The 15990-nt window shown below is 28.4% G+C and overlaps 1 protein-coding gene across 1 annotated transcript in view; it reads left to right on the top strand.

The window, feature by feature from the left end:
• The first annotated feature begins 6753 nt into the window (after positions 1–6753).
• LOC129965726 (host cell factor 1-like) overlaps positions 6754–15990 on the top strand; it is a 55925-nt gene continuing 46688 nt past the window's right edge. Inside the window, exons 1-4 of the mRNA XM_056079851.1 lie at positions 6754–6938; positions 10616–10925; positions 12901–13100; positions 13360–13551. Coding sequence (XP_055935826.1) covers positions 6779–6938; positions 10616–10925; positions 12901–13100; positions 13360–13551 — 862 coding nt within the window. The 5' untranslated portion in view covers positions 6754–6778. The remainder of the gene's footprint in view (positions 6939–10615; positions 10926–12900; positions 13101–13359; positions 13552–15990) is intronic.

Genomic DNA, 15990 nt, shown 5'->3' with positions numbered 1-15990 from the left:
ACTAAGCCCTCCATTTATCTCAAATATAGTAGAATGTGAATACGGACACGGCCCGATGAATCATGGAAGCAGTTGCCGGTAATGTGTCGAGTTAAAATAGAAGGCTCCGTCCTGGTAGTTTATATATATTTATATACTTCAATGCACGTTTCAAGTATTTATTAGAGAAAAAGTAAGTTAAAGGATACAAACTGTTCACATTTTAACATAATTTCTGTGACGATTAACTTAACTGCAGGAAACATAAACGAAATTCGGTGGCCTAATTCTAAAGAAAATTGACCCCAACTTATTTTTTAATGATAAATGATTAAACAGATATGAAGTTTTGCTTAGTTTAGTTATATTAACTTCCCGTTGTTAAGCAACACTAGGGCTATTTTGGAACGGACCCCGTAATTTTGAACTGCGGTCAGCTGACGAGGACGACACCTGAGCTGGCACCCTCTTCTCCACACCACACCAACGGGAGGACGTTTAGCATGACGGATTTAACTTGCAACAGACCCCTTCACACGACGGTACTTCGGTGGAATCGGGTCTCGAACCTGAAACCCTACGGCTCACAAGCCGAGACCTTACCACCAGGCCACTGCGGCCTAAACAGATATGAAAAGGTAACCCTAAGATAAGATTCAAAATTTACAGTTTTTAGTTTTTGAAAAAGTACTTAGTAGATGTGCACTTCCATTGCCTTGACAATGTTGCCAATGCAAAGCCTTGCCTTCCCCATTTAATAACAATAAAAGAAAACTAGGCCGGATAGTCGCGAACCGGATATTCGGGATGCATTGTAATTCAAAAAAATGTTTTTTTTTAAATTTATTTTTATTTAGTTTTGATGATTACAATACTTTCTCTTTGAATATTTAGTATTCGAGAATTGTAGGAGGGTGCCAAGTAGAAAATATTTTCGTGCACAAATTTTTACAAATGTTGAATGCGGCGAATGGCGCATAGAGGAGCGAAAGATAAACACTGTGAATGAGTAAACACTGTTGATCTTTTCTAGTAGCTTTGTAATTTGCCGACAATTCTTTTTTGTCTTGTATGTTGTATGCCCCAGTACCTGAATACGTCTCTACAGCAAAGCAGATAAAGAAATAATTTTTAAAAATATTAAATTCTTCCACTAATTTTTATTTTTCTTAAAAAGTAGCCAAAGAATCACTGTTTCACGGCTTATGCTTTCTTTAATGTTTTCCCGCTTCAGAAAATGATTTATTAATAAAAATAATAATAGGTAACTGCAAACGACTTCTGAAAGGATGATTTCGGAATATAAATTTCTTTCTATTATAGTAGTGGTGAAATTCAAACTAAATCGTTCTTTCTGTTAAAAGAATCATGGTTCTTTTAAATGTTAAAAAAAAAGAGACGGAGGGAAAAATAATCCAAAACAATTCATTTGATATTTTTGCAAAATTTACTATTCGCTTTTTTTTATATATATATATCCTATGTGAGATTTTAACATTTCAATCATATTTTTTTTTTATCTCGCTGCACACAGCTGTCGATTAGTGAAAGATATTACAGGCATATTAAAATTTTTTTCAACCGTCTGTCATATCTGGATTTAAAAAAGCGAAATAAGCTACAGACATACTGTTTTTGCGTCAATTTGCGTTCCATAAATACCTGCATTTATGAGAATTTCTAAAAATAAATTTTTCTGAATTATTTAAATTGCTTGATTTCTGAATAAAAAACACAGACTAATATCTATTTTCACTGCCCATATAAAGTTCAAATATATTTACAACTACAGTAGACTCCCGATTATCCGCGGTGCGGATTATCCGCGCCTGCCGCACAAAGTTTTTTTTTTTTGGCTGATTTTTTCAAAAAGGTGCAGTTTTACAGTTATGCTTTTGTAATTACATAATACATTACAGTATTAAAACAGTACATATGTATTACTTTTTCTGTGTATCCTTGACGCCTCTCGTAAATACTAAGCACTTTTCTGTTTTCATTAACAAAATGCATTTTAGGTTAGTTTTGAGTGATATTCTAAAATATTAAGCGTTAGTTAAACATTTCCTGCTGTTTATTTTACGTTTTATTGTATATAAAACGATTTTTCAAAGTTGGAATGACTGTTTTCTTTTTTGTTATACCCGTTTTTAGCTCTTTTCGGATTATCCGCGGCGGTGGCGCCGCCGCGGATAATCGGGAGTGTACTGTACTTGTTTACAACTACGTTAGCAAAACAACCGAAGAAAAGGAGTTACTTTCATTAAACTTTGCGAGACACGTTATGTTTTGTTTTTGTTTTCGTTACACAATACTGTTGCATTACCATTTTTAAATCCGTTCTCTTTCAGATTCTACTTTAAATTGAAATTTTTTTACGAATTTTATTCAATTTCATAAATTTGTGCAATTCATTTTCCGCCATAAATTTAAAAAAATTAATCAATTACTAATGATAATGTCATGTCCGCTTTACCACGGAAAGGGGATGCAGTAGCTTCTGAGGGTAAAGACCCCTGAGAACCCGAGGCGAAGTCTGACTTCTAACTCATATGAAGATGCAACTCACACATTCGCTTGCACAACCCCTTTTTACAGAGGGGGGGGGGCACATTCACACACCTCACAGATAGAACACAGATGAAGAATAGCCATGCCCGAACCGGGATTTGAACCCAGGACGCCCAGATCAGGGGGAAGATGCGCTACCCCTATGCCAGGACGCCGGCTTCAATTTACTAATATTTGGTTTAATTCGGTTAATATTTTCTTTATAATGTAGACTTAAATTCAACTAGTTTTAAAATGCGCGCCTGTATATATATAATTAATAATAATCATAACGAAAATATACTTTTATGCTAAGTGACAAAAACTCTCAATTTTTCCTTCAAAAATTCTGGCGCTTAATAACATTATAATATCTCAATTTTCTAAATTTAATTTTTTTTTTCGCAATCAAATACGATTAAGTGACTATTTTTCTATATCTAGTGTGGACAGATTTGACTCTAATTATGATTATGCCCAATGTGGAAAAAGCAAGAAACATTCACTATTGTCTATAAAGAATTTCCTCATTTATTCTTCCTCTTATGGAATTTTGGAAATTGAGATAGGTTCTTTAAACAAATACTTATATTGAATGCGAATTAACATTATGAATAAATTTTTCAATACTTTTAAAGAAAAAGAAATTCTTTTAAGAATTCTCTTTTAGTATAAAATGAATAATAAAATTTTTAATATTAATGTTCACAATTTATCAATGTTTTTAAAAACATTTTATAAATATAAAAAGCTTTATTTTCTCATTCCCTTGAATAATAATTAATATGCTATTTCATAAAACGGAAAACTCTTTAACAAAAGATATCAGCAGAAAATTTTACACTTTTTTTCAAATTAAAAAAATAAATTGGACACATTCTTGATTAATACATTATCATGCTTACCAATATAAAATTGAATAACAAATAAATTTGCAAATTTTTCAGAAATGATTCGACCATCTTGTTAGCATTCTTCGCGAGAAGAAGTGAGCCTAAAGTATATATATATATATATATATATAAATCAACATTTGAAAATGACCCAAAATAAGGTAATGAACCAGCTAGTCCAAAATATTTTGTTCGTTTATCTTTTACACCAACTCTAGTACAAAAATAAAAGACAAAACACTTTGAAAATTAATGGAATAATACTGGTCTACCATGATCTATGAATTATTCTAATATGCATTTCCTGAATTGGAAATTTTCTGTTTTCAGTAATAGTTACAAAAGACAGTCTTCAAAAACCAATTATTTTCAAATGTTAATATTTTTACATTTTTTTTTTAAATATGGAAATAACTGTTTGCAAGTAAAAACAACTTTACTTTGATAAAAGGAATTTTGGACACTAATAATTTAAATTTTGCTGTATGCACACATTTCTGAAATCTGTACACATTTTTGAAATCTTAAAAGTAGTATATGATATGGATTCAAAGAGTTAATCCTTATTTTAAAGTTCATGAAACTTTTTTACATATATGTAACAAATTAAACTTTAAAGAAACAGGCATTCAATTTTTTCCCCTGACTTTTATTCTTCATACTTATTTTTTATCTACTATCAAGATTTCTTTATTAAAACCATGGCAAGTACAGTGCCAAGAACTGGACAGGAAGAGAGAAAGTATGAAAAAAAAAAAAAAAAAAAAAAAAAAAAAAGAGAGAGAGAGAGAGAGAGAGAGAGAGAGAGAGCAAGCAAGTATTCTGAATTTATATAGTTTAATAAAAGGAATTTGCAAACAATGTTTTAGTTTTGTGAGAAAATGAAAGTCTATGCAACTCTGAATATGAAGTCAGAGTTTGAGTGATAGAAATGATAACATGTAATTGCTAAATATGGTTATAATTCTTTTGATGCACTGTACTACATGATTAAACAAAAAATTCTTTAATCTTTGGAAAGTTTCACTAAAATACTTAGACCAAAATTAAAATATCTAATAACTTCTCATGCATTTTTTCTTCTTGCTACTATCTTCAGAAATATTTCTTGTCAAATGTAACAAAAACTGTTATTTAAAAAACACAAACAAAAATTTTTAGATTTGTAAATAACATGCATTGAATACATCTTACAAATCATCTAAAAGATTAATTCTACATATACATTAATCAATGTCTGTCCCTGGTAACACTATGCTATATTATAGTAATATTATTTTAACTGTCTAAGATTGGCATTCAGTTGGTTTGGTGGAACTAATAATTGTTAAAAGTCTTCATTTAAATATTTTACATAACTTGATCTTACTACCTAACTCAGCAAAGTATTTTTAAACTACTAGATAAGTAACTTATATAATTTTTTAAGCTATACACTTTTCTGCTCATTCTGTTATACATCTTTCTAATCCTCCACCTAAAATTTATAAAAAATTAGAAAATGATAGTAAAATCATTCTGGAGTGAATTTAATGTGTATCAATGAAAATGCTTCATAATTTACATTCATTCACAATTGATTATTCAAAAAAATTTGTCAGATGCAGCGACAAAATTGCAAGTATAATGAGAAAGCATTTTTTTAATATAAAAGAATGAGAGTATATCCCTATTCCTCCAAGTATACTCCTATTACACGAAAAAGCATCAATTAGAGGCATGTTGACTGGAAGACATAGATACATCAAACTCTGCCCTAAAGGGGAAAAAAAACAGTGAATTTTTGCCATTTTTTAAAAGTCATCAAGATGAAGGAGGTAAAATTAATAACATTTCTGGCCATTACTTATTTTTGTTAAGCCATAGATAATGACAGGGAGAGCAAAATAATATTTTGTCCCAGACACCATTTATCTTTGCTACTCCACTGGTGACTGATTAAATTATATGAACTCTAAAAAAATTGTTATCATTGCTTCTTTTTAAAGTTAAAACTTAATTGTAGATATAACACATTTTTTAAAAATATCATTAACAGCATGCTTTATACCGGAACCTACTCATCATGGAAAAATAAATGACATCTTCATAAACTACACTGGAAGAAAAATACAAGAAAAAATATTTGTAGTAACAATGAAAATGATTCACATTTCATTACAACAACATATAAAAATATTTAAAATTAGTCAAAACACTACACAACAAACAAATTGGTAATAATAATTTTTTTTTTTAATTTTAAGATGTGAAAATCCCTTTAGAGCTGTAATATTATTGAAAGTTACGAAAAAAAGCATCACCATCATCAAAAGCATTGTTTTTAATTAATTAAATTTTTTTTTAAAAATTGTTCCGAGAAGCACAATCTCATTTTTTAATGTTTCAAATTCAGTAATTTTAGATCCAACAATGAATTCTCTAGAATGCATTTTCTTACATCATTGCCTGACTTCTAATGAATAACATGAAACTGATATATATATATATATATATAGGCTCAATTTATTGAAAAACAGGAAAAATAGTATGAAATTATATCTTCACAGTTAAGGATTGATCAACTAAAAGTTGAAACTTTTAAGTTCAATAAAGTTAAACAGGATTATATTAGGCAGCAAGATAAAATAAAATAAATTTTCTGATATATTTATTGAATTCCAGAAAATAAAATAGAAAAACTGAGTATGTACAGAAATAAATATTTCAAATTATGTGTCTTGGATAAAAAAAAATCTGCACCTAATAAAAATAAATATATTAAATTGTGAACGAAAGTAAAAAACATACGAAAAATAAATTTGTTTTAATATATAACGAATGCCTAGAATAATTATCGTCTCATTACTACATAAGTATTTATCCATTCATCATTTTATGAATATGTTAATTAAGTAAAAGATAAAACTGGACATAAAAAAATTCTGAAAACCGACTACAGAAGTGTGAAAATGTCGCTGAAAAAAAAAAAAAGAGTTATCTGTATACAAGAGAAACAATATTTCTCAGAAAGCCCAAAAACAGACAAGTCTCCGCAAGGTTTTTGCTTACTGGCTGCCAAAGTCGATTTTTAAAACATAACGTCATGTGGAAAACATTAATGCCGCAGAAACTTGTTCCTCTAGATTGAATGAACTGCTTTGTTTACAATATGCTTAGCAACTTCATTAAAATTTGATCAATATAAAGAAAAATTTGAAAATTAATAGTTTGTATTAATGTAACTTTTTAATTATAAATTAATTAAAAATAATTTTGAACATTTTTTTTTATTTTAAATTTGTGCTGAGGTTAGGCTCGGTCTTCTTCGCGTCAATTCTCAATAGAAGAATTGTGCATTCTGGGAAAAAGTCAAGATGGCGGCACCCATCTTGAAATGGAAGCGGGTAAATAATACAACAGGACAAGCTCCTAGACCTCGACATGGACATCGTGCTGTCGCAATCAAAGATCTAATGATTGTATTTGGTGGCGGTAATGAAGGAATCGTGGATGAACTTCATGTTTTTAACACAAGTAAGTAAATAGTTTGTCTCGGCCGCTGGATGTCAGTATGGTTCTCCGACGAATGTCATGTGAATATTCGAAGTTCTCTCATTTTCCTAATGGTCAAGCCACATAATATTATTACTACTGTCAAGACCTCTCATGAACCTGAATTTAGATTTTCTATGAAGTCGATAATATAATGAAATTAAATCTTAAATCCCAAAAACCGCCATCTATTGTTTCAAGATGGCGGCGCCCTGAGTACGTCGTGACAAATGATAAACAAAGCTAAATTTTCCTTTTTTTTAATGTTATTGGCTCTGTTGGACCTTACTTACTAAAATATTGGAAGCGATCTTTTAGTAAAAGTTTATTATTTGAGTTTGTATACCTTATCTCAATGAATAAGAAAGCTTCGACTGGCGTCCGTTGTTTAAGTGTCATATATATTGCCGCATTTGGCCGCCATACTCTCAAAGCAGAGATTATTAAATTATGTAAAAATTATTAAATATTTTACACTGGTGTTTTTTTTTTTTCATGTCATACTTATTTTTTATTATAATCATTAAATTATAAAATGTGCTTAAATCAAATTCTATTTTATTGTAAAAGACTCTTAATTCTCGTTATGAATAAAGTTTTGATATTTTTATTTCTTTTTCATCCAATAATTTTGTTATTGCGGTAAATTTATGAAAGTTATGATTTGCGAACGATAAAAAATTACTAAGGTTTTATAAAAAGTGGGAAAAATGAATTTTGTTTGTATGATTCTAATGGTTTTGTAAGATACATCATGGGAATTTATTAGATATGTTTAAATCATTAACAAATTATGTTTCACATTATGTTCAAACAAATTTACATGTTTTTTTCTAACTGATAATATGTGTATGAATAATAGAAATTTTTTTCCAACTTGATCAAATATCAACTTTTTATAAAAAATTATAAATAAAAAATATTCTTCCTTAAAATTTTGAGTGATTTATTAATGTGTTTTTTTGATAAAGTTAGATATATGAAATTTCTTTTTTCAATTTTTTCATCATACAACATTTTATTGTTATAGTACATTATAAGTACATTTCATTATAAATACAGAATTGACAATAATTAGAAAAGTAATTAATCTAAAAATTGAGAATTTCAGTCTTCAAGGTATTAACGTGCTATCTTGTCTGCCATGTAGATGTTTAAGAAGTAATGTCTATTGACTTTTGAAGATAAATGGAATTCCTCCTTCTATCATTTTTGTAATTTATTTGATAAATCTTGTATTGAAACATTTCTCTCCTTCGATTTTTTTTGGTCTTGTACTAGTCAATAGATATGTAATATATTGAAACTTATTTCATTTTTATATGGTAATTATACAACTTAGTTAATAATCACAAATGCAATGTGTAAAATTCTTTCTTTGTATTATGTCTCATTAGTAAAGAATTTAAAATTCTCTGCTTTTTTGAATAAATATACTTCACTTGCAAAATACAGTAAAAATAAGAAATTGACCTTTTTTTTACTGCAGCTTCATCATTTTTCTTTATGAGACTTTGTAGAAAATTATTCCTGGCACTGCTTTTTGTTTAATCTGTTGTAATTTCAGATTATCACTGCACTTCTTGTTAATATTGTTGTCTTTTTTTTTTTTTTTTTTTTTTTCCCCTTCTGTCTGACAAACTTCAGTGAGAAAGAGGGGGGAAAAAACATTTCGACTTAACTTTTATATATAGTTTGGAGCCAAAAGTTTTTTGGGGAGGCAATATAACATGACACACAAGCAAAATTTAAAGAGAGTGAATTAGTAGAATGCTTTACACTATTAGCCTTTTAAAATATGGTTACAATTTTGTTTTAATCAAAAGTATTTGGTACTTATTAACTAATGGTGAAGGAATGTAGATTCGTTGGAGATAATCTTGACTTTTTATTTTTTTTCTTCTTTAACATCAATAGTTTTGACATCTTTTAGTATAAACTGCATAAACACATGCTTATTTTATTAGGATTATTAGTTAGGATCATACCCGTAGGGTCGTAGTGCCAATTTAGTTTTGGCATTTTCACCTTTAATTAATAAGTATCAAATATATAATACTAATCATTATTAACGACCTGCTGGCTAGTCAGGGATATTGCTTATATTTAATTTCAGTTTAATCGGTTGAAACATACCTTCATGATTCCTTCAACTTGTCAGACTTTAATGTTGTATTATTTTTATTGTCATACATTGTTCTGCTTATTATATACATGAACTTATTGAATAAATATGAATATTGCAGCATTAAAATTGCTATTAAAAATGCAAAATATGAGGTTCCATCTATCTTCTTAATTTCACTTTTTTTTTCTTTTCATCTTTTAAACTACATAGATATAAACAGAAACTTCCTTCATTAGCTTTCAACAGTGGAAAGAAAATTATGGAATTAAATATTTGAAATAATGAAAGCAGTTTGAGCTTTAGGGGAATTAGGGAAATGTAAGCTATTGTCAAAGGGTAAATATTTAAAAATATATATTTTTAAAAATTTCCAAAAATTAGGAAATATTTGTGTGATTATTAAATTGGACATCAATTTCTGAAATATTAAAATGTCATTATTTTTTTTCTTACAATAATACTTTGTGAAGTGATTGCAGAAAAATCACAAAATTCACTTTAAAAGTATCTATGGATTATGATTGTTTTGAGGTCTCAAAGATTAATATAAAATCCTACAATTATTTAATAATTTTCTCTTTCCATAGAAATTTTGAAACTTATTGCTGTAAAAAAAATAATAAAGGTGTGATTTTTTTTTTTTCTTCTTTTCCTAATTTTTTTTTTTTTTTTTTTTTTTAAAGATTTGAACTCTTTCTTTAGATTTGAACTTATAACACTTTCATCGTGAGAGATGAGATAACTCATCCTCTACTGAAAGTTTTTCTATATTATTGCAATGCATCTTATATCATTATTTTATGTGAAGCAGAATGCAGTTTGAAGACAGTGAAGATACTTTTAATTTTGTGATGTCGTTTTATTTCATTTTGAAGAAGCAGGCATATGTACAAGCGATGAGCGCACAGAAAAGGAATGAGGAAAAAGCTCTTGGTCATTTTATCCCTGCTCTTATATAACCTATGATTTTGATAGGGAAAATATTTCTTTACAGTGCTAATGTATTATGAGATTTCGATAGGGATTTTCGTTACATGCGTGGAGAAGGCAGGAGAAACACAGGAAGATTTTAAAAGAATTTGCCTCTTCACGCGGAGTGTGGGAAAGTTAGTTTTAGCTGATTCAGCAGTTTAACAAAGCTTCTCTTGAATTAATTAAGTAGAGACAGTGGAATTGGATTACGAAATAAGAGAATGAACTTACTATGGGCTAAATTAAGATAAAAGCTTGGAAATTAATTAAATTGAAATTAAGAATTTAAAATATCGTTACATATATATATCTTAGCACAGAGAGTGGGACAAAGGTGTGCCATTGCCACGATGAAAGTGCTAAAATATGAATACTAAGATTATTTTTTTTTTTTCCTAAACAGTTTCCCCTTTGGAATGAAATTGCATGCTTATTCCAAATGTTGTATAATAAATATGTTGCTTATGGAAATAGAATCAAAATTATTTTTATCTTTATCTGAAATTCAAATTATTTTTTAAAAGCTATGTGTTACTGTAAATCGAAATCTTTTTTCCAGCTAGCAACCAATGGTTTTCACCACCTGTTAAAGGAGATGTACCTCCTGGCTGTGCCGCATATGGATTTGTGTGTGATGGCACAAGACTGCTTGTGTTTGGTGGCATGGTTGAATATGGAAAATATTCAAATGAACTTTATGAACTTGCTGCAAGTAAATGGGAATGGAAAAGACTGAAACCTCGATCACCTAAAAACCAGCCTCCTCCATGCCCGAGACTTGGGCACAGTTTTACTCTCATTGGGAATAAGGTTTATCTTTTTGGTGGTCTGGCTAATGACAGCGATGATCCCAAAAATAACATCCCAAGGTAAAATACCAGAATATGTACTGTTCTTTACTCATTTATGTGTACTTATCTTATAACTGTAGATTAGGACCTTCAACTTTTTCATATGCTTTCATTGTATGCTCATTTTATGTTTATCATATAGTGAAGACAGACCTGCCAAGTACTCCGATTTTTATCAGTTTACTCCGGTAATCCGAATATTATCAGAAAACTCCGATTTTTTAAAGTTTGACGGTTTTATTTTTGTATTTCCCACTCTCCCTATGTAATTTGAATAATCTGCTTGCCAAATGCAGTTTAAAAAAAAATACTACTTTCGGTTTTGAAAAATTATCGTTTCTGATACTGAATGCAGTTTGCTTTTCGTCAGTCGCTAGACTTGCGCTTAGAACACGGCCGCACTCTCAATGCGGAGACATATCACTTCTCTGCCACGACGCGGATGTGAAGATCCTCCACGCTTTCCCTGCGAACGAAATCCTAACCAAACTGGATTCGACCAGATTATAGCCTGCCACCTGGCTTGTACAAGCTTGAAGCTGAATTTTTATTATACCAAGCTACTGATGTACCTGAAAAAGTGTTAAATCTAGAAAGAATTGATGAGCAGTAGGCAGCATTAGCCAAAGAAACAGAACCACTAAATCATTTATTATACAGCAGATTAGGACAATGTATGCTAGGGATATTAACATTCCCACATAGCAATGCTTCCTGCGAACGTATATTCAGTCTTGTTTGTAGAAACAAAGCAGATTTTAGAAGTTCGATGAACATTTCGACTTTACAGTGTCAATTTTAATTGCTAAATCTCGGATTTCAAATATTTGCTATTCTCAAAAATATGATAAAGATTTTTTTAAAAAAGCAAAATTTGCTACTACTGTTGCATTAAATAAATAAGTATTGGAATATTCATAGTTTTCTTTATTTTGTGTTTATACTTATTTTTAATGAAGCTGGTCTTTTTTATGAATCTAAATATTTCTTAGAAAAAATTTTCACCTTTTCCTTCAGAAAAAAATAAAATAAAATATTTTGTAAATATTTCTATAAAAATATTTTTAGCATGATTTGGAAATCTCAATAAAAAGGTAAGTCTTTGTAATATCAATCAAAATTGAAATGTTTAGAAATTTATTAACTACATTAAACTTCTTAAATAATACATGGTAAGAAAATTTACAGCTAAAGAACCAGTTTTTATATTTAAGAAGTAAAGTTATCTATGTGTGTACTTCATATATAAAATAATTTTAATTTGTTTATTGCTGTTGTTTATTTAAACATTCTTTGAGTTTCATTGCTTTAAAGAAATCTATCTCAAAACTGTGAAAATAAGAGAGTACATGGGAATAACTAACAAAAATTTGGTATTGTAGATTTGCTCCTATTTTTTCTTGTTTGCTCCTATTTTTCTAGTCTTGTGCTCCTAAATTTTTTTATGTGGGGTTAGCAGCTCTGTGAAGAGAATGAAACCTGTATTTTGGAACAGATCTTCCTGTTGAGTAATTGCATTTAAAAATTTATTCAGATTTGCAGTTTAAATTTCAAAAAAAACACAAGGAATTTCATTTTTATAGCATATTGCACTTATAAGTTGTGTTACATTAATATTCTAAATTATTCAAAATCATGAAATTTTTTTTATTTCAAATGATTTTTTTGGATTTTTGATATAAATTCACTGTCACTTCTGTAGTAAGTAAAACAGGAAACAGATGAAGTTTTTGTTGGTTTCTGCCCCTTTACTGAGTAGAAACTGAAGATTTTTTCCTGTAATAAAGAAAATATATTCTTTTTATTAATAAATGATATAAACTATATTTTAAGAATATTTAATTTATTGTAATTGTTTTGATTAGGTGATCACTTGATACTGCAATCGATACATTTTATTGCATTAATTATTAAATGCTTTATGTTATTGACATATAATTTAGAAAATGAAGAATTTGAGAGTAGAGTTTTATATGTATTTATTTTTATTTAGATATTTAAATGATTTGTATACATTGGAATTGCGTGGCAATGCAATGATGTGGGATATCCCTCATTATAATGGGCAACCACCACCTCCACGAGAATCTCACACTGCAGTTGCATATGGGAAAAATGAAAAGCATTCTCGCCTGATTGTGTATGGAGGAATGAGTGGATGCCGGCTTGGGGATTTGTGGCAGTTAGATATTGGTAAGATTATTTTATTTTCCTTTATCATATTAAATGAATTCATATATATCTAAACGTATATAAAGTTACATTTTAAAATTTTATAAAAAAGCCTTGTTTAAATATGTGACTCAGAGGTAATTGCTTACCAAAGTGCTTTCTGTTATTAATGATAGAATTATTTGGTAAGTGTAATTGCTTCACTTCCTAAATAAGCACAAGTTTTGTATTTTTAAATGAAATTCCTACTTTATTTCATTATATTTTCGTTTTATTTTAGAAACTATGACTTGGTCTAAACCAGTTGTCCAAGGACTCTCACCATTACCTAGAAGTTTACACTCTGCCACATTGATTGGATATCGAATGTTAGTTTTTGGTGGATGGGTTCCACTAGTTATGGATGACAATAAAGCTGCAACACATGAAAAAGAGTGGAAATGCACTAATACATTAGCCTCTCTTAATTTAGGTAGTACAATTTATGTAGAATTAACTTGTTAATATAATCTAATGTATATTTTAAAAAAAATTTCAACACAATGAATATAAATTTAATGGTAATTTTAAATTAAATTACAAAATTTATTTTGCAATAGGACTAAAAATCTTATATAAAATACTACAATGGCCATATGGAATTGGTTTTAGTACCAATGGAAAGATTATTTTTTGCCTTTTAAATTGCATTTGATTGCTTGATTTTTTTAAAAAAAATCATTTTTTATTTGGTTTGAGGGGGATGAATCTTGGAATTTTCCATCTTTGACTTCCACTTTCCTCAAAACTATTTATTGTCTCCCTTTTGTCTTATGTGGAGGATAAAACTGTGCTCAGATGACCTTCACTGCAAATTACGATTATAAACATTAAAGAAAGTTTCATATGATATTTAAATTAATATTATTGAAAAGATGCATTATATAATCACACACACGTACATAAATCATTTTTAGGGTGATTCTTTTGAACAATATTGTCAAAATGCAAAGATTTATTTTAATTTTTACATAATTGGAATTTGAATGAAGAATTAAAAACAAGGAGGGGGACCTTAATGATGTACATTCTCATTTACATCTTAGTGCATTTACCATTATAGAAGTCATAAACTTTTTTCTCAGAAATATAAATGAAAAAAAGGTTAAAAAGGGGACATGAAAAGGTTAAAATGCGACTTGGAAAAGTTTCAGTCATTCTCTTCTTTAGTATAAGGAATCTTCATAGAATTCAAAATGTGGAAAGTTAATTTCTGAAATCTGAGGCAAAACTGTTCTTAAAACAAAGACTTTGCAAAGGATAGCATACCGTTATTTTCATACAATTTGTAATACTCATTGAAAGCCTAACTGAAGAACTGGTAACTAGACTAAATGCTTGTATTTTATTTTAATTTACAAACTGATTGAAATTAATGAATTAACAAACAAAGCAATTTATTATGTATAAGTTTCAAATAGTATTTATTTAATTATACAAAACTAAATCTATTCTTTGTTGATCTCTAAATGATAGTTCATTTCAGAACTATAAAATTTGATAGATTTTTTTTAAATTTAAAAATATGTGCATTACATTCTTTTAAAGAAAAGAATTTTTTAGTTAACTAGAAAATTGGCAAAAATTCAGATAATCATTCCAGCTGCCAGAATTCTTTTTATAAGTCAGTTGGCAATTTTTGCAATCTTGAATTGATAGACCAAAAATAAGAATTATATATTCTGACTAATTTTGATTTTATATATCTTTCTTTTAAATGTGTTTTTGCATTTTAACTCATATAAAATTTCAGTTTCCATTTTTTTAAATTTTATTTCAAATCATAGTAATCATGGGGTTGAATCTTGAATTTTATTTTTGAATAAATTAATTTTGATTTATTTGATGTAATAGTTTCAGTTTTCATTTATTTCATTGAATAGCTTGATACTGAAATTATTATTATTAAATATAATTAATTTAAGTAATTTGTTCATTCAAAATTTTATCAACACACAAAATATTAAGAATGAATATTAAAGACTTTTTAGGAGTTTTGTGAATATTTAACAGAAGTTTCCTAAACAAATGTATTTTTGATAATTTTGACATTTTTAAACTGTGTATTTCAACATTTTGTCATAAATTTTAAATTATCAAATGTTTTGAAGAATTTTTTTAAATGTTAAAAATTTTATTTATTGCTTTAATATTTTTAAACATAATTTAGTTTCAAAGTCACAAACAGCCAATATTCAAGCAAATATGGGATTTATTAGAAATCGTGATTTATTAGGTATTAAATTGAAATTGCTTAGTTAATATATGCTCTAGCAGACCACTAAAATGTTGGAATCGTTCAGTTTCAAAATGCCAATTTTAAATTGTTGGAATTGTTTAAAATGAAATAATTTGTTACAAACTAGTTTATCAGGGTTATATTAATACATCTGCTGTTAAGGCTAATATACAACTTTATTATTGATGCAATGTGTTTGTGTCAAGTTTATTTGCTGAATTGAAATAAAATTTTAATATATTTCATTGATACAATACACTCCTGAGTATCCACTTCGCAACTATCCTGTTTCCGTATTATAGAGAGGGTCTAATTTTCTTTTATCACAGTTAAATGAGGTAAGCAAGGTGTTGCATTGGCAGTATAAATAAAGTATTGGAAGCGGGCATCTGCTATGATCCTTCTAAGTGTTATGTGTAAAATAAAAGTTGACTGAGAAAGAGCAGCATTCTATTTGTTGTTCATTGTTTTGTCACTTTGTAATGAACCTCAGTTCTTGGCGCTATTCCTGATTATTACTGCTCAATACGTTCATACAATTTCTGTAAATTGTTCTTGGGGTATGCTTAATGTTTCTTTAAGTAAAAATTACCAAATTAATGTTAAAATGTGAACAGTTTATATCCTTTAATT

The sequence above is a fragment of the Argiope bruennichi genome, chromosome 4 (genome assembly GCF_947563725.1).
Source record: "Argiope bruennichi chromosome 4, qqArgBrue1.1, whole genome shotgun sequence".
In the NCBI taxonomy this organism is placed as follows: Eukaryota; Metazoa; Arthropoda; class Arachnida; order Araneae; family Araneidae; genus Argiope; species Argiope bruennichi.
This window is presented reverse-complemented; position numbering and strand designations above follow the sequence as displayed.